Genomic DNA, 27,336 nt, shown 5'->3' with positions numbered 1-27,336 from the left:
GAAAAATTCGCTGAATTTGAAGACATCATTAATATAAATATAATTTTTATGGACATTAAATAATAAATGGTTTTTAGTAGGTCCACTGCTCGTTTAAACTCAACAGTTTGTGCAATATCCACCATTGGTCTAGATTCGACCAATCCTGTCGCGACACGAGTCAGCGATTATGTTTTACCGAATTATAGTAGTTTTTTTTTTAGCATGTTTGTATGAATACTATCGCAATTTTTTCACCGTGATATAGGAATCTGAACTATAGGAACCCGTGTTATGGGGGGGGTCGACTGTATTTTGGAACTTTTATTTTATTTAAAAGCCAGAGTGAATGATTATATTGTATCTTATGAGAAATACCAAATTCAAAGAATGACCTGTATGTTTTCAACATTACTTTAAATTATGATTTACTGCTATATGAATTTACCTAATAAGCAGGATATTTATGAATCTAATAGAGTAGAAGGATAAAACAAACTGGGAAAAGTATCAATAACTCACACACCACCACCTTTACTTCCCAACAGCACTTTTTTAATTAACAAACATGTTTGGCCTCATTAACAGGTCTTCCTCGGGTTAAAAACTGGATTAGAACATTTCAATAACTGATGTTCAAAAGTGAGTGTGTTATAATTAGAAATTAGAACACACTACACTAGGAAGGCCTATTAATGAGGCTGAAAACATTTGTTTAATTAAAAAAAAGTGTTACTGGGAAGTAAAGGTGTTGATATTTGATTTATAGAGTTAAAGTTTACACTTTTGTATTTTATTATTTATTAAATTATTTAAAGATTATGTTTCATGCTACACTACATTATCTTTTACTTTTAATAGATTTATCAAAAAATTTTAATTTAGTAAAAATAACTTTATTTTAAAAATTAATTGCAAAAATTTACGTAAGTGGAAAAAAAGGCTACCACCTGCAAGGCTGCTAGTCTCATCTCTATTTAATGTATAAAAAAAAATGTAGATAAAATATCACTTAATAGTATCTTTAGATTTTTAATGACGGTAAACAGATTGAAACTATTAATAACGTTCATTTATAATAATAATAAAAAGATTATAATTATAGAGCTAGTAACTATTTTTATTATTATTATAAATGAACATTCTGGTATTCATATGTAGGCCTACATATAAGATTTACACATTACCTTTTAATTACATCATTAGAAAGGTTAAGGACCGCACTCAGAGGTATAGCCCAGATTAGTAGAAACGAAAAAAAGATATATAGTGTAAGAAGTGGTTAAGAAACAAGAAGAAAATTAGGTTAATAGGAAAGAGGGAAGGAGGTAGCTATAGGGACAATGGGACACCTGCACCGTATTAAATTACAGCAGCAAAGAATTGTCAATACCTTTGATAGCCTGTTTTGAAATGGACTATGCTGTTGGCTTATCTAGCTGTATTAAAACCACTTTACCAGGCAATGTGCCGAAAGGATTCTCAAAACTTAACAGATTGGTTGGCATCTGCTGGGTTTGATTAGTTTGATTTATGCAGACAACATTAGATATATAAAATTCGTTTTGATTTTATGAGTAGAAAAATACATTATATTATGTAGAGTATTTGTCAGGACTGACAATCCAGTTTGATTAAAGAGAGATTTCAGAGAGGTTTTGAGATTAGAGGTTCTACTGTAGGTATGTACCGTATTTTTCGCCGTATAAGACGCACCCAATTTTAAAGGAGGCAAATTCAGAAAAAAAAAAGATTATGAACCAAATTCTGTAGTAAAATATTTTATATCAACTGTATAAAGTTAACAGCAGTTAATAAAAATTTTATGTCAACCATGTAACATACTAAGAGCTATCTTTACTATCATAAACAGTCTCTTCTGCTTTGACATCTTGATGGGGTGGTATGAAATATGATATATTTCATTCAGATATACCATACTACANTATTTTAATAACAGTTTCAATCTAACCATTTAATACCATTTCTACTCTTCTGTTCTCTTTCTTTTCACTTCAAGTAAAATTTAATTATTTATGACAAAGATTTATATATTACCATTAATTAAATTTAAAAAAAAAGCATTGAATATTAGAAATGTGTTAAGATTTTTACAATACAAACTAATCACTCATATAATAGTTCCTCTGTAATTTGCAAAAGAGAAGATCAGAAGATAGAACTGGATTAAAATTGTAATTCCAATTTTGTACAATGTTAATATAGAACATATATTAACATTTGTGTTGTGGCTATAATATTTCTACAAATTTAGTAGTTTATACTAACAACTCTTCTTGAATTTCTTGAAATCTACTCTTCTCAATTCTTCAATCTCGCCTTTCTCATAAAAAGTATTCCATCATGCTTGACAGGGGAATTTCTAGTTACATATAATATTTGTTTTATCACTAATAGACAGCTTGGTAAATAAATGATCCATAATTTAATAAAACTAGAATAATGACATCAAATCTCATTAAATTTTTTCATAATTTGAATACATATCTAATAAAGGACAAATACGCAATGGTACCTTCTACTTCCTATGATTCTAATTTCAAACGTTGCAGAATTAGAGGTGGATAGTTCCAGTCAGAACTGTTTCAAACTCGAAACTACTAGAAACATTTCCACATAGACTGTTGAGACAGTACCAGTTCTGAAACTATCAACACATTCCTCATTTTGTAGTTTTATGAATACAACTTTTAATGGAAAAGTGAACTCTATCTGGATTTGAACATAAAAGTTGAGGTTGTGACAATGTTCCATGACTATTAGGAAATAATGAAATTAGTTTTGAGTATTTTAAATTTAAAGATATTTTTAAAATTTAAAACTTTTAAAAAATTATGAAGAATGAATTTTTTTTACCAGTGAACAGGACAATTATGGAGTGTTATAAAAGCATTTCCTTTACTTATCTAATTCCAAATTCAGTCTGTTATCTAAATGTATTAGTGTAAACAACATTTGTAATAAATTTAGAGTTCAACTATATAGTATAAAACTTGTTTATTTTAACTTTACCAACTTGTTTAATTAAACTGAAAAAAGCTAAAACAATTAAAAACAAAAATTAATATGATATATATTAATAAAATTTTTCTCATTTACAATAAGTCAAGTGTAAAATAAAGCTATTTTAAAATATTGTCTCTCTATTTAAACTGAAAACAAAGGACTAAAAATTATTATATCAAATTGTTTCCTGTATTTTTTTTTTTAGTTAATTTACTATTTTTATACAATGTAATCAATGTGTTGTATAAGGCATTTTAGTTTATTATTAAATTATAGTTTATGACAAAATATAAGTGCATTTTTTAGTAGGAATTAATTCCTATTAATAGAACTTCTGATAATATACAAAATAATGACATTTTGTTGTTAATATATTCAGATAAATGGCATGCGTAAATCATTTAAATAGCTTATAATATTAATAAGTCATAAACCTACATTGACATTTTAAATGTCTAGACTCAGAACAAACTAATTTCATAAATATTAGTTGAAAATATATATTTTTTTTTTAGAATTTTTTTTTAAATTAAAAATTCTAAAATGTTACAAAGATAAAATTTTAAATTCAAGAAAATTTAATTTCCGAATTTTGTATAAATGATAAAAGTGTCATAATTTCTTTACTATAAAGACAAATTTTGTTGTCAAAATTAAAAGAAAACTTAGTAAATTCATTTGACAGAGAAAGCTTCACATGACTAATTTTGAAATAATAAATTAAAGTATTCCATACTTTGATGTATTTATAAATTTGAAGAAATCCAAGTTAAATTCTACATAATCATAATTTTCAAGTATCTAACAAGAGAAAAATACAAATGTATGTTCGTATTTATTGATAGTATATTTTAACATAGAAATTTAAAAAATTTTTTAAATAAAAATGAGAATAATAATAAAATTTCATTAATACATAAAAGTGCCAATAGCTGGCTATTGATATTACTTTCCCAGCTGTTATATATGAGAGAAAGTATGGCAATTGGTCAAAAAATGACCTCCCATATTTTTTACATTTTTGGACTCAAGGGACCTTGAATCATTGCGAAATGCTAAAATATTCAAGGGGTTTTTTTCTGTATGTATGGATATGGAGGAGTGCAATTTTGTTCACCGTTTGAAGCTTAATAACTTCTGTGCTTTTTGTCTAAAATTTCTGAAATTTTGCAAGGAGGTTTTGTTTATTAGGGGAATTGATGCTATGAAATTTTGGTAGTTAAAGGTTTAGGGGGTGAGGAGATAATAGGGTTGTTTGTATCCCCAATAGGATCAGACTTAATGACAATTTTACTCGTTATTAGCATTTACAATTTTTATAAAACTCATCCCTACCCTCAAAATTCAGCATTTTGCTATTCTATAATAGTTAAACATACAAAAAGTTTTTAAATATAATGATATAAATGGCACCACCAAATATTGCCAGGAAAGTTAAGCAACTTGTTGCTGGATTTTTTAATTATTATTACTGAAAGCATCAAAATAACTTTAAAAATAGAAATATATAATTTTGCAATACAAATGCTTACAAAAATCTGAATAGAAACAAATTTTATCTCAGTAACAATTATATTTAAATATTTCTATAAATGAATCATTTTCTTAAATGATACAAAAATTTATAAACAACTTCAGTAATTATTTGATTTAAATTTTTAAAAAATGGTTATATTTATGGAAAATTAATAGTGTTTCATAAATAAGAAAAATTTATGATCTTCCATAATAAGATTTAATTTTTTTCTGGAACTAATTTTAATAATGTTTGGATTTGCACTTTTATATATTTAACGTTCTTGTTTACCTATATTATATGTCTTTTATCATTGGATTGTTTTGCAATTTTATATACTGTAATTAAGTTTAAAATCCTTATCAAACTTCATAGATTAAATTCAACTCTTTTTCTGCTTATTGGCGTCCAAATAAAACACATTTATTCACTCAATTAAGCACTTTCAGACTAATGTGCCTAACTTAAGAATCCAAACTTGTTATTTTCTTTTAGAACATTCTTCATTTCGAAACATTTCAAAAACAAAATTACAATGTGCATATCCTTTTCTGTATCAAGACAGTACATATTTCTTCTTTCTAATTCTTGCCTTCTGTTGTTCTTTCCCTTCACTACCCATCTCCATATTGTTGATTACTTGATAATTTATTACAAAAACATATTACTTAAAGCAATATGTTTTGGAAATAAACTGAAAATAACTGGAAATAAATTTCTACTTGAAGATGTTTTAAGTTTAGAAATAATAAAAGTTTACTTTTTCTTAAAAAACTTTGAATGAATAAAAAAAAATTATTACTGATGTATCCACAAGGTACTGTACATGTATGTAAAATTCCCCTCTACAGATACCTTAGATCATTTATATATTCAAATCAAAATGTAAGCTAAGTATAATTAGTTTTTGAAAAAAATTGTTCAAGGTTCCTCATTATTATTTCTTCCAACAGAAAAGTTAATAAAAATAAATCCCGTGAGTATTCCAGTTCTTTATAGTTTCCGAATCAACTTCAACATTTCATTAAATATTATACTATTGGACAATCAAGGCAGTAAAAAAGTCAGTGTACCACTCTAAGGGACCCAAGTTTAAACCTAGACAAATGAGTAATGCCAAAAACTTTTCCATGAGTGATCTGTCCCGGATCTGACAGGCCTTTCCTTTATCATTCAGTTGCCCCCACTGTGAGCCTGGCGAAACCTATAATAGTTACAATCACAAGAGGATTTTTTTTATTAAAAGCAGAAGAAATGAAAAATAAAAAATTATTATTGTATTAATCTGATATGGTGCGATTCACTTGTTCATTATTTTAAGCCAATTTTCTTTTAAATAAAATACTTTAAAGAAAATGCTAATGCTGCAGCAATACACGAAGCTTTAAAATCCAATTTAAAAATTTTATAAATCAAAATTATTTATAATCATTGAATATTTCTCGACAACGATTCTCAAATAGAAAATTTAACACGATATTTGATGAGAAAGTATAACTCTAGTAATAAATGCAAATTAGAATTACATGATTATTTAACAACACGGAATTAATCAGTAAAATTTCTTTATTGAGAAAGCTGTTTTTTTTGTTTGTTTTTTACTATTAGAATATTAATGATTAAATATAATAAATTATAAATATTTTTTGTAATTTTTTAAAAAAACAATAAACAAAAAAAAATCCTATAATAAGTAATATTATCAAAATTTATTTTAGTGCATTAGCACTTAGCTTTAAAATTTTAAACAACCGATATAAACAACTGAAGCGTACTCAGCAGAAAATAATAACTTAATCAACACCTGATCACTCACTGAGAGATTTATTAATAAAACAAATGTTTTCATTTAAAATTTTATTTGAAAAATCTGGCAAACAGCTGATATCTAATACCTGAAAGATAAAAAAAAATCTATTTGATGAATGTGAATTAAACAAATAAGAACAATTTGATAGTAGTTGTACAATGTAAATTTGTTAATAATTATAATTTTAATACATAAATTTGAATAAATATCAAGTTAAAAATTATTTTGGTTTAATTTTTAGCTAATAAATTAATTTGAAAACAGTATAACAAAAAAATCAGATGTTACTGACATGCAATTTTTTTTATAAAGATTTAATTGGANCTTTACTTTTATAAAAAAAAAAATTATCTAAAAATTAGCAAATAATAATTTAACACTTTTTTAAAATTATAATTATTTTTCTAAATTTAATATAACTAATGAATATAATTTGAAACTTATCCGTATACTTAAGAATTAAAAATTCTATAAAAATAGTCCATTCTACTTATATATATATATATATATATAGTATATAAAAAACACGCATACCAGCAATTATCTAATGCAAGGTTAATGAAGATTAACAAGAAAGAGTACAGTATGTCATTACAATGACAGAAAATGATATCTAGTCAGACTATTAATTTTAGTTTGACAAAGTTTCTTCTTTAAAAAAAATTACATCATTAACAGCTAAAATATCGGTGTGTGATGTTCCTTTGCATTGTTTTATGGTATATTTGGAAACATGACAATGTACGTCTTTCAAATTAGAATCTAATTCAAAACAACTTAATGTAAACAAAATTTATTTTTAGTAACTGATTTTAAAATATATGAAAAAAATTCAGAACTGACATTAATAAATTGTTCATTTATAACCTGATAAAATGCAATTTCAAAAGATTATTTTATTAAAGATTGAATAAACACAGAAATACTGAATATGCAAAACTTAACACTTGCTATATGCAAATCTAATTGTAAAAATGTATTACAGATTAATGTAATAAATATGTAAATATAAAATCGACATTATTTTTAAGCTAGTTTAATTCTAAACTGAAAATCTGGCTTGTATATGTTTGGCTATTAAAAATTAGTGTGTGATTATTTATATCTAAAATATTTTAATATATTACTTTTCAATTTCTTACAGTAATAGTTAAAATAAAAATTTTAAATATTCTTATATATTTTTAAATAATATATAACCATTTTAATTTGCATCTTATAATAAAACAATAGTCATCTGTATTAATTTTCTATATTAGTATATCTGTATTACATAATATGAAAATATAAACAAATATCAGAAAAAATTAAGTGAAAAAACTATTAATAATAGAATAAGCTTTAAATATTTAGATTTTATATTCTGCAATTATGAAATGTGATATGTTGTTTTTGAAATATATCGAAAAAGCGTAACTCTGTTAACCTTTTTAATAAATATCCTTGAGATTTTCAAACCTGAAATTAAATTTTATTTTCCTTATTGTTACATAATGCAATATCAGTTTTCTATTAGAGATATTCTCCTAAACAATCTCACTAAAAATCAACCAACACAAACAATTACGTCTGAAATGAAATTTGAATCTGTAATATGACATACAAGTAACAAAGTCCTAAATTCTGGTACCAGACCAACAAAATAAAATTATTTAAATTTATAACATGNAAGATTTATTTTAGTTTATCACATTATTTAGTTTTGTTTTATTTATTGTTTTATATTTTTTGTGTGCTCTATTTCTAGTGTGAGAAAGGGGGGCCCGTAAGAAGAAAATGTCTAGGGCCCCAAAGTGGGTTAATCCGGCCCTGAGTAGCAAGTAGACTCAATAAGTCAAACTTCCTTAACTCAAATTTTATTTTTGTCCTGACTTGAACTCCAATAGACTCAATGCATTCTGTATTTCTATAAGTCAAAATAATTTAGAGGGGTTTTCTCTGATGATATGGAAAATGAGAATGTAGACATATAATACTTTAATTTACTATGATCAGCTCTATACAGGTATTTGCTGTAATAATAAATTCAGCAGTAAGCTAAAAAAATTTCATGACAGTACAATATACAGTAATGTAGTCTCTAGAAACTTCCCAACTGCAATAATGTTATACATGATATTACAAAGATTTCTGGATATTGAAAAACTTCTGGTTGTAATTTTTCCATTGTCAAAATATTTTACATTACTGTACAATTTTAAAAATACTTGTATGAGTTGGCAGGAGTTTACTGTATGTACAGTATTTCCTTATTTGGAACTATACATTCATACTATATAAATCTCACTGTAAAGTTTAAATTACATTAAGACCTCTCAGAAGCTGGAATAGCAAACAAGAAACAACCTTCCTTACTTCTTTCCCGCAATAATTTTTATTACAACACATATGTTTTGGACTCATCTAGAAGTCTGCTTTAGTCATTAAATCAGCAGTCACCAACCAGTGGTCCATGGAGAAATTTGGATATTAATCAAATCAAGAATATGCAAAGTATTACAAAAGAAATTCAAAATGCTTGGTTGCTTTTTCTCGTGCATTGGGGGTTTTTATTCTAATCTAAAACCAAACACAAAATGACTGTTATCAATAAATAATAATGTCAATAAATCAATAATGTGAGTGCAATTGTCGTTCTTGGTGGAAAAGATCCAAGAATCCATAAACTTATTTCAAACAAGCAGCAACAAACTTCACGCTTATTTGTTATAATTAAACAAGTGAATTTCATATTAATAAAGTAAAATGAAACTTTTGTAATCATTATTCTATAGATGTTTGTATTGTTTAAGAAAATTCATGCTAGTGATCCACAGGATTCAAAATTGAGCTTAGTGGTCCATGAGGTCAGAAAGGTTGGCAACCACTGCTTTAAACTATACTGAACAGAACAATTTGAATTTTCTGTTATAGTTTAAAGTCTGAAGCAGGCCTCTAAATGAGGCTAAAAACATTTGTATTGTAATAAAAATTATTGCTGGAAAAAAATAAGGATGATTGTTTCCTGTTTGCTATATATATCACATGAAAATTATAAAAGAATTTGACATTCCATTAAGTATTCTTTCTACATACCTGAAAATAAGGAGAGGATTGTGGAAAGCTTCAATACACAACGAAAAAAGTGTAAATGTGAGTATCCAGAGGTTAAAAATGGAGGCTTTAAATTTAATTAATTTAAATTAATTTGTACAGTGCAAAGATAAGAATATTCCTGTTGGTAGAAAACTTATATAATAAAAGATGAAAAATTTGGACAACAGTTGGATATACTGAATTCAAAGCAAATAGTGGAAGGTTGAATAAATTTTAAAAAAGCATTATTTTCAATAAGATCCATAGTGAAAATGCCAAAGTGCAAGAAGAAAACTGTATAAAATGGTTGAAAGTTTACCTGAAATTGTACACAACTGGATAACACTTTCAATGCAGACAAAACCGGCTTATTTTTTAAATATCTTCTGGATATAGTGTTCAAATGTAATTCATGTCAGCAGTAAAAAAGCAAAGAATACTCATATAACTCTTGTTTTGGGAACAAACGAAAAGTAATAAACTGCCATCAATAGAGAGGTTGTGGCCGATGTTTTCACCGCGAAAATGTGTACGTTGGACGTTCAGCGCCGCTTTCCTGTATGCCTAGAAGTTCGACAATGGTGTTTGGATAGTCAGTGGAATCATGCTTGACATTTCTTGACAATTAGAAAATCTTTAAAACCCCAAGGTTTCTACAATGCCAAGCATGGTAGTGACTGACCAGACTATAGTCAGGTATGAAGGTGGCCAGCTTATAATTTTTGCTTTGCTTGGATTTTCTTGTGGAATATTAAGTTCAATTTAATTGGAATATTTAAATTATTCTTTTTTATCAATAATTGTAGTGCATATTCAATTATTCCCCCAAGCAATAATGCTACCAATCCACTATTTTTACTACCAAAAAAATACAACTTCTGCATTGCAATCTTTAAATTAGGATGTGAGAGCTGGACTAGAGGAAATTTTTGAGAGAAAATTTTTTGTCTTTTGAAAATTAAATTAGTTCAAATTCCAGCAAAAACAAAATTTTCAATTTAATTACTGGAGGATAATTGCATCGCTCTCCCCAGAGGACTCATTGAATGTGTCACTGGAAACTATTATTCACCATTGGTCAAAAATATTCATCATTGGTCAAAATTAGTAATGTGGCTAAAAAGAGGGCATCGAAACTAAAGGGGAAGACCCCCAATATAAAACAATTGAATCCAGGACAAGAAGATTGTCAGGAGTCCAAGTGTTCGCTGACCTCCTCCTTTTCATGTAAGTGATCCATCGCCAATCCCTTCGACCGCCCTTTCACCAATCCCTTTGACCACCGTTTGCCCTAGATGCCTTAGCAACAAACATTTGACAGGAACTGTACCATCAAGGAGCCTAACACTACTCAACCTACCTGAAACTTCTCCACACAGTCATCAGGACAATTGGTGACCTCAAGACTTCTATCAAGCCGATCAAGGTATTTAGCATTGCGCATAATAATGTAAACTATCTCTCAGTTAGAAATCCATTAACCCAATACCTACTATTATGTTACACTAAATCAGCTTTATACAGTATGTTATGCTACTATAACTCATCTATTTTGCCGCTATATAAAGATTAAACAGAATGTTATTGTAAACATGTGTAAATAGTTTACATAATTATAAAGAAATAATACTCATTTATTTAAGTTGTAGTGTGCACATCTTTCTGTGCATTGTCTCTCACACATCCAACCTCCCGAATCTGACTGCTTGCGCAAAACTAAAACTGCAGCTAACAAGGTTTCTGTGTCTGCCTTAAAAAGACAGTGGTGTCAGTCCTGACATAGGCATTACCGGTCTGGTGCTGACCCTCTGGTCACAAGGGAATCGCTCAAAACTTTATACAATACCAAATTCTTTTTGTATAAAGATGTTTCATGTTATTGAAAAGTGATCATGCAAGTTTGAAATGAACATGCTAACAGGTTTATTCCAAATAAATTGTACTTCAGGTGAAATTTATTTTTGAGAAGTTTGGGTTTTTCATTAAATTTAAGAATTAAAATTATTATTAAAAAAATATTTTACTTTTCTTCAATAAAGTCATGTATCCAAATGAAATTTTTTAATGCAAAATTTTTCAAAATAGAATACTGTAAATAAAAAAAATATTTTTAATTTACGACCTAAATTGTCTAGTCTAAATAATTTTGTTGACAAAAGGAAGAACAAAATTTAATACATTTTACAAGTTGTATTTTATAGAAAAAAAATCACAATGTCAATAGTTGAGAGCTTTGGAATTCAATGCTAAAATCATTTGCACATGATTATTACTAGGGTTTCTCATTTCCCAGTCTTTTGCTTGTCCCAGGATTCCGAGATAAAAGTGAACTGTTTCCCGGGATCCCGGGATAGAATCAATTATTTTTAAGGTATACAAAATATATTGAAATTAAATGATATAATTATTTTTCATTTTTTAAATAAAATATAATACAAAATATTGTAAACTTTTATAAGATTTTAAAAAGCAAAGATGATCAATACTCCAATCACTCACTCTAATTCTTATTTTAGTAATGAAAAGTCTCACTACCAAGAATGCCCTTTCCGATTCAATTGATGCGAATGGAATCGTGTTTAATGCATTTAAGAGAAGACAGATATTATGTTTTTTCACCTGTAGCCTGGAATATTTTGAGTTCGTTTTTGAGATTGTAGTACTTCTTTTGCTCTCTAGTATTTTTGATTTGTCTACCTCGGCTGCTTTAATAGCGGCATCGAGCTTATAGCTCCATAATTCGGCAATTCGTTTGGCTTTAATAATCAGGTTTATGAAGAAAAACTTCATACTTGCAGACTTTATACTCGTTTGTATCTTTGCCCAATTTGCACAATCTGGTGTTACACATTTATTGAAGCTACTGGGCATAGTTAAAAATTAAGACAGCGTAAGCACAATTATTCCATATATTACAGGTTCTGACAAGTAAAGAATTTTCAGAGTCCTGCCACAAATAAGCTACGTATTGATTATTGACCATTTGTGACATGCCATAACGAGCAAAAAAAAAAAAAAAAAAACTAATAGGTAGGTTTAAAATTAATAAATACAAATGTATTCTGACAGTGAATGAGATAATTATGCTTTTTATTTGCAAAATTTCTTAACCTTAACACAAAATAAGAAAAAAAGTGAATTTTTAAGAAATTTGCGGGATTTCCTGGGATAAGAAAAATTTCCCGGGTTAAAAAAAACAACCGGGGTCCTGTTTGAGAAACACTAATTATTACTGGTGTCTGTGTACATACAATTTTATTAATTTATATGTAAACTTGTTTGTATTAGAACTGACAAAATGCCATTCTTAATTAAGCAAGAAAAATCTAAGTTACTTTGGCCATGTTCAACAAAGAGAATCCAGCTTGAAATATCAAACTATCAGTTAGATATTTAGTTTAGCAAAAGTTAAGGTCTCTCCAAATATTTGAATTTAAACACAGATAAAAAGAACTCTTTTATACCACAAAATAATAAAAGTAAATTATCTAATCAATACTACTGGTTTCCAAATCTATATTATCATTATCATTAATAAAGTCAAACATTTGAATTAAGTTTAACATATTATAACTACAGTAAATTACACTGAATAAATCTTTGATTAGATTTCATGTAGAAACTGGATATAAACAGATATTTGATAACATTATATAATTATTGAAGTGATAACAGATATTGGTAAGATACTCTATTGATATTAGACATGATATGATGATTAAGTTTGACAGTTTTTATGTGAGGAAGGAATTCTGTTTTTGTAATAAAACAAAAACCTATTAAATCTACATAAGCCTAGAAATAAATCTATTAAATTTATGATATAGAAAATTAGATACAGTATATGAATCAGAATAGGAAAAAACTACCATATTCTATTTCAAGTAAAAATTTTATTAAAAAATAAATATATTCATCCCACATGTGAAAACATATGGGACTAAGTTCTTGTAGTTCTTGTATAACTCTTACCAAAATGATGATGTCACTCAATAACATATTATCTTTTCCTTTTAAACTGCAAACATATTTTTAAGATTAAGAGTTAATAATCATATGTTCTATTGTAAATATTTTATGGATTTATTAATTGCCTTAAAGAGGTGTGCTTGAATTTGAATTTGACTTTTAAAAATTCAAAAAATTATATCTGAAAATAAACTTACAAGCAACATTTTTATTTACAGTTAGCACTGTTATTAAATTATCTTATTATACAAATTGCTATTTTTGTTAGCTTGAAAAACAATAATTGAATAAAATTATCAATATAGTCAATAAACATTTAATAATTTAAATAATAATAATTTTTACTATTCTTGCCATTTTATCGGGGCTGAGGACACTATGTCAATGTTGGAATCAGCAGTTTAAGGAGTTGATGCCAGCAAAAAATTTGCTGACTATATTTCATAATTAAAAACTGGACAGTTTTTAAATGAAGTAATTTTAAAAGAATTGTGTGAATACAAAGTTAATTAATCTAATGTCACAATGCTAATGAACTTTAAAGTTGTCGACAAATCATTTGTTTTTAAATTTTTAATTGTTGATTAATGCAATCACACTTAACCATTTTAACTGATTTTTTTTTTATTCATACCCATTTAACATTCAGAAAATGAAATTATGCTTTTGATTGGTTGCAAATTTCAACTGTAAACAATATCAAATTTGAATTTGAAAATTAATTCTTCTTAAAATTTTAAATTTCTTGCTGCAATTAGTTAGAAAAAGATTCAGTCGACTAACAGTGATTTTAAGTGCAGTATAAATGGATGATTTTCATTTAGCATTTCTACTTTCCAACAAAGTAGAAATGCTAAATGTCAAAGTTAATCTTCAGATTTTTTTTTCAATTACATTCCATTAAAAATAAAATTGTATTTTTGTTGTTTTAATAATTCTATGCCTTATGGATATTATGAGGGCAAATTACAGTAGTGTTAGACTGATATAACTTAATCATATTTATAATAAAGAAAATTAATTTAGATAAAGAATTGAAACAGACAGACTATAACATATTGTAAGATAAAAGGAGACTATAAGATAAGAGATAATTATAAAATGAAATTACATTGTGAAACTTTTGATAAGTTGCACTTTTCATTTACAAAACTAAGCCTGTAATTATAATAAATCACTTTTATTAAGTATTATATTTGCAAATTATAAAATGAAATTGCATTTAAATTTATTCTTTTTTAAATATTTACAATCATCATATATGACAGTTAACTGATATACTCTGACCTCAATTTTTACATAATATAAATCTGAAATGTTATCCACAGATAATTTGTAATAATATTGCATATTTTTACAGAAATACTGTATTTCAAAATTAAAAAAAAGAAAAGAAAGTCATAAAATTTTGAAAATGTAGAGTTTTGAAAAAAAAAAAAATTAACTATAATGAAATATTTTATAAACAGAAGGGCTCACCCCATTTTATTTTAAGGCAATCCTTTTTAAATTCTTACACATTAAATTATGTGATATTACAAAAAACATATCCCAGTGAAGGATTTCAAATATTGCACCTTGCAGTGTTCTTTAGAATATTTTTAATATGCATGCACATGAAAGAAATGATGGCAAGCAGTAATAAAGTCTTCCTTCAGTTGGATGAATCTTCATCTGATTAGACATGAGGTTCATGCAACTCCGAATAATCTCATAGACATTGGATTGATGCAATAGTGAAATCTCATGGCATCCATGATTATTTAGTATTATCCCCTGGATTTTGTGAGGCAATGTTGGAATAATTTTCCTCTGGAGTTTGGTGAAGAATTAAGTTTATGTGATGAAGCTTTTCTTTATTCGGCAGCTTATGGTCAGAATTGTAGCAAATGTGTTTCTTATGACACCAGAAATATTAAAAGTTTTTAAGGAAGTAAAATACTGCAAGTACATGCTTTGACACTGCAAGCAGCCATTACGAAATAAAGTGAGACTCAAAATCTTCCACCAGAATATGTTTTCTAAGTATATAAATTTCAACACAACTGCTTTAAAATATAATAGGGGACATAAGTATGGCCGAGATATATATAAACATCTTAAAACCCAACATCATTAATTAATGCCAAAAGATTGCTGTAAGATATCATCAAGCAATTTTTCATCTACTATTATTTATTTAATTATTAAAAGTAGCCAAAAAAATAGCCTGATGCATTACAGCAATTATATAGCATTAATTTTTATTGTTTACAAGTTTATTATTTAAATATTGAAAAATGATTAATTAGATATAATTACAAAAGCAAAAAAAAGTGTTATAAAACACGACAAATTTAATTCCAGGATGTACAGTACTGTACAGTCATTGCAGCTGGTGAAAAACATGAAAATATTTTATATTAAATTTCGATGTTTCTTTTAGTAAATAAATCAGCTTTCCAGATTCAATAGTTTGTAATAATAATACACAAAAACCTTTCTGTACAAATGTTATGTTCTTAACTACTCCACAAACGCTTTCGACCTCCACCGAGGTCTGCTTCAGGTGGTGGAGAGCTCGGTGGAGGTCGAAAGCGTTTTTGGAGTAGTTAAGAACATAACACTTGTACAGAAAGGTTTTTGTGGATTATTATTACTCAACGAAGTGTTAAGTTGTTGGAAGTCGTTTTGCATAGTTTGTTTTATCTTATTTTATTCCTATTTCATTTCTAACTCCTTTTTTGTCTTACCCTGTAAAATCTATTATTATCATTTATAGTTTTAAATCATTTCATTAAATATTTTACAATGTTTACAAAAAATAAATGGAAGTATAAAATATATAAAAACATTACGGGTTAAATCAAATTTTTATCTAAAATATATTTGTTTTTCTTTTAAACTAAATGTATTAGAATTATTGTGTTAAATGATTTCTATATCATCATTATTTTATATAAATTAACTGAAAAAAAAAACTATACATACCTGAATTTTTTTAACTTAAGAAAATAATACGTAAATAAAATATACATATTACAATTAAAATCTGTCTTATTTCAGCATATTTTTAATAATAAATGTATACATATATATATAGCCTACATTAATATTTGTAACCAATATTTAATTTAAATGAACTAAAGGGGGAGGAAAAAAATCAACCAATAAACTTCTTTGATTTCTACAAATATCTCAAAACTTTTGATTTCTATAATAATCTTTCAATTAAGTTATAAGTTATGAAATATAAAACACAATTAGTATTTCAGAATAAATATAATTTACATAATATAATTTGTTTTAATTGAAATGGTTATGAAACAGGAATTTTTTCTTTCTAACACATAAAAGTCATCTTACATTTCGATCATAAAATTTTGTTTTAAAAGTTTAAATATGAATATATATTTTGCTGCTTTTCTTAAAATTTAGAAATTAAAAAACTGATTACGCATTAAAATATGCATTATTAATAAATTTTATTAAAAAATTACAATTATTAATGGAGTGAGATATAATTCATTAGTATAACTAGTTAAAATAGGAAAAAATAAATTCTTAATTATTCAATAAGAATCAAGCTCAAATATAGAGTCCACATTCCTTAACTTTCTGAAATTTTTCAAACCATTCTAGTTTGTCAACTCCATTTAGAACAGTGTTTCACAACCTTTCTTGTGCTATGCCCCACCTAAGCCTTTCTAAAATTCGTATGCCCCTTACATATACAGCGGCTATATGGTTAACTTAAACTCTGAACGAGTCCATTTTCAAATTGCCCACATTAACAATCCAATTGCCCCCCTGTGGGGCGTGGGCCCCACGTTGGGAAACACTGATTTAGAATAACAGTTTCCAATTTCATTACATCTAATATATTCCAGTTAGAAGCTGCTGTTATAAAATCAGCTGATGATGAACTGAAATGTTTTGAAAATTCTGAAAATAAAACATATTAACTTCAATATATGAGTCTGTTTCTTGTTATTGAATAATTATTGTTGTCTGTAAGAATATTTACTATATTCAATTAAAAGAAGAAAAAAAAATCTCATGTTGTTTGTCACGAAGAATCTGAGTATACATTCAATGTTATATATGGATTATCCAGTGCTGGATTTCCCACTAGACACACAAAACATACGTCTAAAGACCCCAGGTCTCAGGTGGATACCAAAATTAGAAAAAATATACAATTACGACAGTAGATAGTTTAGACATATGGAGAAAAGAGGTGAGGACTACGTTGGAAAGAGGCTTTGAAAGTTGAAAGCGATAGGGAGGAAGAAGCCGCGATGATGAGAAAGGACTTTCCAAATAGAGAGAAGAAAAGACATTAAAGATCGGAAAAAGCTACGACAAAGAAGAACATGATACAATTGCAATGGTAAAATTACAGTAGACCCCCCTTAACACTGTAGATAATTCCGTGTTATATGAATTCCATGTTGTACGAGTCACTTAGATTTTACAAATACATGTGCCAGGCTGTGAACGGCTCACATATTTGTAAAACCTAAGTGACTCGTACAACACGGAATTCATATAACACGGAATTATCTACAGCGTTATAGGGGTGTCTACTGTATCTTATTATAATTTATACATAAATCTATAAACTAATTAAATAAATACTAACAATAAGTAAATAATAATTCAAAATTAAGTAGTGTGTCCTGATCTTCTTCCTAGAGGTTCCAGAGGGTATTAAGTTATGTAAAGATAATTTCAGATTGTCATTCACACAACATTGCGTGAAGATATATAAAATGGACGTTTTATTGATATACACATTTAATTCCTGTTATCAATTCCTCATTATCCATAAATAAAATATAAAATTACATATATATTAAATAACAGAAATCTTACAATTCATACATCATTAATTAATTGTATTAGAATTTTAATTACGAAAAGAAATAGATAAAAGGAAACGACAAACTTAACCTGTTAATCAGAAAATTAAAATGGAAGATTTCAGCCAAGTTAAGTGGATATTTATAAAAATCTGTTAAACTCTTATCGATAAGATCAAGTTACATAAGTGGTATTTATGTAAGATAAAACTTAAATTAATTCTACATCGATTGTTATTTTTAATTTATTAAATTTTAATTACACATTATTGACATTATCAATAAGGGGGAAAAAAAGGGAAATTAATTATCACTTTAGCGAAATTCGAGAAGAAAAAAAAGGGGAAATTAACTATCACTGAAGGGAAAAAAGGGAAATTAATTATCATACTAGGGAAGTTACGGGGGAAAAAAGGGAAATTAATTATCATACTAGGGAAGTTAAGAGGGAAAAAAAATATGTATATATAACATACCGGATGTTTCTGTATTTAACAATCGAGGATTGAATTTAATGTAGCATCTTGAATACAGTTATGTTTGTTTTCTTCCTTTGAGTTAATCGAATACGATTCCCTTTACCGTTATTTATTTATTTGTTTATTTTTAATGTAGCACTCGAAAATGATTTCATACCAACCGTAGCAGCAACACCAACAGACAACTAGCATCATCTGAACTCGTTGCGCCACCTTAAATACTTTAACAAAGTTTTAAAATAGATTTTACGGCCAAACTGAAACATGATTAAGCTTTTCTATATTTAAATATTATGAAAACATATACATGAACGAATATAAATTTCTCGTGTTTATGATTATTAATTACAGATTAAAATTAGAATACGAGCCGTAAAATTAAATACAGTTTTTTTTTTATGAAAACATATACATGAACGAATATAAATTTCTCGTGTTTATGATTATTAATTACAGATTAAAATTAGAATACGAGCCGTAAAATTAAATACAGTTTTTTTTTTATGGAAGCGAATTTTTAGATGTTGATGGTTTATAATAAGGATTTGCTAATTTTTTAATTTTTTTAATTATTTCGGTAGATAAATCAGATATAAATAATCGATAATTTTTAAAAATTTAAATGCCGTATTTTTTTTCAATTAGAATCAACATTAATACATCTTACAGATGGCCGGGTGGCCGCACGGTCAAGGTAACAGCCTACCGCTCTGGGGGACCGAAATCGAATCCGGACGGATAGAAAAATACCCAGGTATTTTTGGGGAATGTTTAGTCCGGATTATGTCGGCTCCCGTCTCTCACCACTCGGTTGCCCCATTGTGGGCCTGGCCGAATCCATAATGGGCAGTGATTGTGGATTCGGCCAGTAAATATTTTGGGAAAATGATGTATATTTTTACAGGTGATTGAATCGAATATCAAGTTCTCTTTCTTCATCCAACCACTTTTTTTCTTCTTCCGTCTCCTTTAATGTGGAAATTATAGTCTGCCGAACTCTTATTAGCGTTTTAGACTCTGTCATTATCATTGTGCGCTGTATAAGCTCATGATAAGCACGATTAAAGCCTGTCTAGAAACACTGAGGCTACGGCTAAATAACCGCGCGGTAAAGACTCTCCTGGATATGATGATCCCGAAAATAGGACCGCTTAGTGTCCAGAGAGTGGAAATATTCTAATAAAAAGCCCGTTGGTCAGGTATGAACAGGGACCAACTAGTGTTCAGTGGTTTTATTTAAGTAATCGCTAGTGGGAATTCTTGATATTTTAGACTTGTGGTATGTGAAAGAAAGATCTTAATGCTCATAAATAGGAAGTAAACAGTAAAAAACAAACAAAAATAAAAAGTATTCACAAGATGGGAAGAATCAAATTGAAATAAAAAGATGCTTCCTTTTAATTTGAGATTTGATGCACTTTACCATCGATATAAATTTAGAACACTTTTTATAAATGGATAGTGTCTTTTTTTTATCAACAGGCCGCCTCTCTTTGTTAAGTAGATATTTGAGGTATGATTAACATTTAAAAGTGGTAGGCTAGTTTCCAAAAATCTGTTGTTAGGATGGCCGAATCGTCAGGCTCAGGCTATCTCTCTGGGAGACACGAGATTAAATCTGAGCGTTTGAAAAACCCCAAAAATTGGTAGGTTCGTTCCAAATACTATATCAATCGTCGTCGCTTATCACCCGGTCACCCCTAATGTGGTCTTGACTTAACCCACGATGAACAGGAATAAAAGTTCCTCTTAGTGTCCATAAGGTGAAAAAAATTAAAAAATGAAAAATAATTCATTGTTAGTTCATATGTATATTCTTTAATATTAATACAGCTTTACAATGTGGTCACAGCGGCTAAGACTCGTACCTGCTGCTCTGTTTGTTTGTAGCAAAGCGACAAGTAGACGATTTACCGAGAAGGGATGCTTCCAGGGAGGGCTTTCTATTAAAAAAAATGGCTCGTATTTAGATACTATAGACGTGAAGAAAACCCGAAAATTCACTCAGCTACTAGCTAGCTCGTTGCCGAGGAGCGAACTCACGACAAAATTTCCCAATTATTCAGTGGTTTTACCCACTCGGCTGCCTTCTGTTCTGAAGAATTCGAGTTCGAGTATTTACCTGATGTTTAGAAATTTTCATAAACTATCTAGCCTTAATACGGATCCCGTTTCTTATCACCAGATCATTGCGAATTTGACCAAACAGTTTATGCACACAAGAAAGGTTCTCTTAGCGTTTACAAAACAGAAAATTTAGTGTTTCCTCTCACCTTTAATATTTTGATGATAAGTCACGTAATTTTAATCTTCTCCTCGCTATTTTCTTGTCTTACAGAGAAAACGGATTTCCAGGCGCATAGAAATTATTTTTCTCTTAATTTTAAAACGTAATATAAAGACGACAGAAATCACTGAGAACTTTTCTCTCTTCGCATTTTAAAAAAGTATTTTTAAAGCTTATAAAGGAAATTTGGCCTTAATTTTTAATTAAAATTTGCTAAAGGAAAATTAACGAAGAATAACGAGCAATTATTTATTGCGACGTCGTCACAATTCCCGACTGCATTTTTAAAAAAAAAATCATATCTTAATTTAACAAATCACATGACTTCCGGTCCAGATTGGAAGTTCGGATACAGTTATTGGGGTATCCGGTCCTAAGCTTTCCATATCTGATCTCGTTTATCATATATCTTACTCCGTTCTAGAGTTAAGGAAGAATGGACGGACGGAGGGACATTGAAAATCTAGGAGGTTTGTGATTGGTAGGAAGTTTCCGTCCAAAAAAAAAAAAAAATCCTTAAATTGCGGAGCGAATGGGAGAGAAGGGCAAGAGACTGGTAACACGGAAGCCTCAGGCAATTGGGAAGCCCGCTGAGCTTAGAGACAGCATACTCTACTGGTAACTATCTCAGGGACGGGTAAGTGCTGAGACTGGACGAACCGTGCAGTTGAGCCACTCCACAGGCTGACTGAGGCCTCTCCAGAGCTTAATAGTTCCCGGAAGCCAATTTAGTACGTGAGGCATCACGCTTTGTGTATCCTGCATTTACTGTGTTTTCCAACTTGTATACTCCATATCTATATATTGTAAATAAACTGTAAATATTGTCTATATTGAGTGTGGAGGTGTACACCCGACTCACCTCCGCTTCACTCATTACTAAATGTAATGAGATCGGAATTCAGATAAATCAATGTCTCCTGTCAATTCGATCCCCATCAAAGATGGTCGATCTTTAGGTCTTACATCATTCTATTGTTTTATTTCGAGAAGTTCATTTTTCTAAGTATTACATTTAGTCTATCTTTCTTTTCATCGGTATTACTAAATAATACTTTATTTTGTTAGATCGAACATTTTCTTATATGGTCATAATTTTTCCATATCTTTTTATCACTGTCTTACATAAATAAAACATAAAATTCCTTTATAATTTTGCGTAGCTCCGGGCCATTTTCGGGTCCTCACATATAGATTAGTTGTATTAGCGCCTCATTTATTTAGACATGTTAATTTAATCATTTGATACATATAATTATCTCCTACTCTTTATAGTTTTTGCCGTATAAATAAATATAGTTAATTATTTCACTCGCACAGCTTTGTCTGATGTTAAATATTTCTGCATTTACATGAATTCTAAAATAAATACAATAAAAAATAATACCACAATTTAAAAATGTATGAAAATGCTTCACATTGGTCACNATTCATGAAGAATTATAAGTCGACATTAAACACAGTTACAGACAGAAACATTTTTTAAAGAATTATTCTAGTTATTTTGAAGCAAATTCATCATTCATTTAAAATAAAATATTAAAAGTAATTTCTCTAAATAAATAAATAAAAATAATTCGACTTATTAGGACAGATCTTTTATATTATTATATAGTTTCTTATACATATTTATTTGTAAAATTGATATTACCATAAATAAAAAACCATAAAGCATTTTCTTATAATATAAAAATATAAAGTTATGATTTAAAAAAAAGGTGAAGCATGCAATTACAAAAACTAATTCAATTATGAATTTTTTTTTTATATAATTAAAAGCAATTCATTGCACATTCTTGTATTATTATTCGATGTGTATTACATATATTTCTATGTATAGTGACTAAAAATTATCTTTAATCATTTATAATGGGAATACTGTCAAATGGGATTATATTTTCTTCCAGCCATGTCAGAAATTGATCATTTACTTTCTTTGCCATTTTTAACAGAGCCAAAGCGTCACCTTCGGCTGTACGTGAATCGGGTAGAGGACAATTAAAAAAATAGTTATACAGGCTTCTGAATTCGTCAGATATTTTTACTTTTATTTTCAATGGAGTTTTTTTATCAACACAAGTATTCTGTTTAACATCTGGAGAATTAGTAAATAGAGGTTCTTTGACTGGACTTTTTGTTTCACATAATTTCTGATCCTCTGAGATTTGTCGCATGTCTGCAGAGTTTTTACATATTTCATTAGACGAACTACTTTTGAGAAAGTCTATATTATCTTTAACAATATTGTCATCTTTGTCATTGTTACATTTATTATCCAAATGTACATTTGTAAGATCATCAGTAAGATATTCAATTTGATATGATTCTTCATTCTTTGCCGAAGGAGATCCTGTTTGATCGAATTCTTCATTCCTTACTGAAGGAGATTTAGTTTTCATGGGTATTTCACGAAGAAAACGTTTGAAGACAGGTTTGATGTATGCACAAAGCATCAATCCAGAAATATCCACTTGAGAATTGTTAAATTCTGTTCTTAAAAGAGGAAAATCAAATTTATCATCGCTATAAGCTAAAATACAAATAGGTTTATTCAATCTTCTAAGGAATAATTTTATTAATTCAGCACTGTTTTCAAATGTTTGTTGAAACTGAAGTAATGAATCCGTTAAATCTGAAATTATATAAAATGTAAGTGTTATAAATTCAACTACTGAAAACTAGGAATACGTTAATAAACTGTGCACAAATAACCAATATTTAAAAAGAAGAAATTACAAGAAAGCAAATGTTTTTCAGCCATGTTTAATGGGCATTGTCAGGCTAACTACTTGCATTCTTAGAATTTCTTCTTGCTGGATAATAGTTATTTGTACAGTGTTTAGTAAGTGTTATATTTACAAAATTTGTCAATATAACTATATAAAAATTTGGAAAATTTCTTTTAAACTCCAAAGCGTTCGGAGTTTAAAAGACATCTATGACACTAGCAGAAAGATATGAAATGATATTCTACAAAAACATAGAAAAAGCAGGATAATTTGGAAAATTATCAAATATTAACAATTATGCTAAAAATCTAGTTGTAATCAATAAAGTCAATTACAACTGGAGATTTTTAGTGTAATTAATGTGGTGATTATTATGACTTACTAATGTACTTGCTGATACGTTTACCTGCCGCTTTTGCAGCTTCGGGTGAAATATGGCAACGTGGTCTAAAGCAGAGGTTTAATTTATTAATGACACGAACGTTTTCATTATCACTGTTAAATTCTTTTCTGTCAACAGCTAGAAGTGATAATTCTATGATTCGGAAATCTCTTTTTTTTTTTCGGAAGCAAAAGTCTAGTAGCTTTGGTATCAAAAAACACTAGAGTCTGTATCTTCACGTCCCCTACTGCAGCCATCTTCGTTAAAAATTCTTAACACACTGAAAAATATAAACTATTTTCAATTTTTTATACATAAAGATTATTTTTATTATTCAAGACAGCTATACAATGGGAAAGTCAAAGTTTAGAAAAATAATATTTAAACTGGATAGAAATTTTTAGTCAAACACTAAATATTCTTGTTAATCCTGTTTACCAAGTATCAGCTGATTTACTATATTTAAAACTGCATGTAACAAAAGGCTTAAAGCAGTGGTTATCATACTTTTTGTTCTACCACCTATTTTTGAGTGCATATATTTCATTAGACTCCCATAAAATCAGTCACTTACACTGAAAATTAGCAATAATAAAAATTTTATAAACAAACTCAAGCCAGTGATTCTTGATTCTCAACTTTTCAAATCCTTTAAGAATCAGTCTTACACAAAGTGAAATTAGCATCTTCTATTCAATAAGAAAGATATATAGGTTTATATTTTTAAGAAATTACCAATGATGACCAATAAAATTGCTTACTTTCTAGGAATGTAGAAACATTACTATTCCTTCATTACAATTTGTCACTTGAATTGCAATTAGTGAACTGCAATTTTTAAACTGCAGACCTATACATTCCCATTCAATCTAACCGTCTTTCATTAATCTTGAGAACAGACTTAGATTAACATCAAGACCAGATATAAAAAGCTTAGTATGACAAGCAGATATGTATATTATTGAAAGCTTAGTAAGCAGATATGTTTATTATTGTGATACCATCACAATAATATACATTCAATATTTAATAAATAGTATTTGCTCAAGATCATTTATTAAAAAGTTAAATTTGTTTTGTAAAAAAATAAATAACGATATTTATAATTATCTGAGTTTTTAAATTGAATAGCATTATACAAATAAAACAAACTATGTTCTGTAAAATATGTAATCTGGATATCATATACAGATGAACAGAATACTTTGTTCACCAAATGCTTCCTAGTTCCGGAGCCCATTAAATTGCTGGGGTTGCTATTAGAATAATTGTTAATTATATGTGTAACATATGAACATCATTACTGAATTTCGATTTATGTAGCAACATTTAATCTTTATCAGACCATCAGGAGTCAGAGACCACAAAAAAGACAGGAATTTGAATAGACATTCCAACATAACTTTGTTAAGTATTCAGTGGAAGCCGTTACTTCCCAGTTCTCAAATTTTCTATAAGAATCCATCCTATTGTATACGAACAAAAGGAAAAGGAGAAGCAAGTTTTTCTGATGCTAAGTTCTCCATCGACTAGCCTTTCACCAATCACAACAACCATCAGTAAAGGAAAGCAGATATAAAAGACCAGCAGACTTCCACAGGCACTTGGTTAGTTACTATAGTTTAACGGCAACCGAAACAATCAAATCAACTCTTGCCAACTTATTACAGTTATAATGCGAATATTCCTGTATATTTTTTTTCATGAAATAAACATCTCGCAACAAGTATACTAATAAATACTTTATTAAGATGGACACCAGACATAAAATTTCACTTTCTCTCGTGTCAGACTGTGCCACATAATGCCAATCACAGTATAAAATATCAATAAGTCTAACGGCGACCAATGTAACTTACACATTTGAAATCTATTTAAATCATATAGTACACACGTCTTACGCGATTACGACTTACCAATTAAAAATACAAGCAATTCAAAAACTTAAGTAATTACACGTGGTACGACACGCTACCATCATTTCGACGCCATGTTAGAGAGGAAGTTGTACTACAGGGAAAGCACTGTTTCCCCAATATATCCGATCATACACAACTGATATTACGTTTTCATTAGTTTTACGATTGTTGAGAGTTATTGTAAACGTAATGTACTGTACATTCTCTTAACGTAGGCAAACAGAAATTTCAGAGACAATGCACGTTGTAAGTAGTCGCACTCCTATTTCAAACATGGCGCCCAAATCGTAATCTTTTGCATTATATCTCGGGATTAGTTAAACCAAAAGTTTTGGGGTTAATGTCCAGGGTCGTAGACTGTCATGGCGGCTCATCGCCGATTCCAGCAAAGACAAGAAAGGAAACAGTGGGGACGCACGTTCTAACCTAACCTAACCTATTCTAATAATATAATTGGTAATAATTATGATAATTTATTAGAATAGGTTAGGGTAGGTTACAACGTGCGTCCCCACTGTTTCCTTTCTTGTCTTTGCTGGAATCGTCGATGAGCCGCCATGACAGTCTACGACCCTGGACATTAACCCTACTGTGCTAAGTCCTTATGATTATCTACTCCACATTAGTAGATATTTAATTACTTTACAGTACTTATTTGATACTTTATTCTTGCCATATAAAATCAAAATAATTTAATCTAATTTAATAATTTAATTTAGCTATGATATAAATAAATTGATAATTCTAGTTTTCTACTTCAAAAGGCTAAATAATTAGAATAAAAAATGTATTAATGTACTGTACTGTACAGTACCTTATAGAGTCCCGGTGCAAGTTACTCGCGCGCCGCCCTGGTGGAAAATATTTACATAACACTATAGCCTACAATAAGAACAGCCTAGTCAAATGGTGGAAATCCCATTGTAGTGTTGTGTCCAAACGAAAATATTTTCTCTCGCAAGATGGAGCCACACAACGGACCATAACAACACACACCGATTAAGTTATCCTAGATACATGCTATCATATATTCGTAACAAAAAACAGTAATTCAAACTTAGAATATAGCAAATTATTGATTTTTTTAAATTAAGATTTTGCCCGGATTTCTGCAGATCTATCTAAAACAATAGACATATTATCAATAATTATCTAAACGGTTAAATGCAATAACAATTAATAGGATAGATGTACTGTACCTTTTTCTGGCCACATTAAGACAATTTTCAACTTTAAAAAATATTTTTATATTCTTACAATTTTTTAAAGCAACGAAACATAGTAAAAATAATGCAAAAACATGTTCTCTTTACCTTATTA

The 27,336-nt window shown here is 28.5% G+C and overlaps 2 protein-coding genes across 3 annotated transcripts in view; both read right to left on the bottom strand.

Annotated features, from left to right (window-relative positions):
• The window catches only part of LOC111612876 (aromatic amino acid aminotransferase DDB_G0287711-like), a 50,712-nt gene extending 31,792 nt beyond the window's left edge, over window positions 1-18,920 (bottom strand). The window contains exon 1 of one of the 2 annotated variants that reach the window (XM_023354158.1): window positions 18,697-18,920. The gene's annotated coding sequence lies outside the window, so the exon portion shown is untranslated. Of the gene's footprint in view, window positions 1-18,311; window positions 18,596-18,696 lie in introns of those variants that run through there. The other variant, XM_023354159.1, reaches the window with a different exon arrangement.
• A 3,663-nt stretch (window positions 18,921-22,583) lies between these two features.
• LOC111612877 lies at window positions 22,584-24,317 on the bottom strand (the record flags this gene model as incomplete). The annotated part of the gene is made up of 2 exons (XM_023354160.1): window positions 22,584-23,618; window positions 24,122-24,317. Coding segments are annotated over 2 exons (972 nt in total), but the record flags the coding sequence as incomplete, so codon positions are not given.
• Between the last annotated feature and the right edge of the window lie 3,019 nt (window positions 24,318-27,336).

Source organism: Centruroides sculpturatus, unplaced genomic scaffold (assembly GCF_000671375.1).
Source record: "Centruroides sculpturatus isolate CEXI.00-Female unplaced genomic scaffold, Cexi_2.0 scaffold1732, whole genome shotgun sequence".
Taxonomy (NCBI): Eukaryota; Metazoa; Arthropoda; class Arachnida; order Scorpiones; family Buthidae; genus Centruroides; species Centruroides sculpturatus.
The sequence above is the reverse complement of the archived record's forward strand: the minus strand, read 5'-3'. Positions and strand labels throughout refer to the sequence as shown.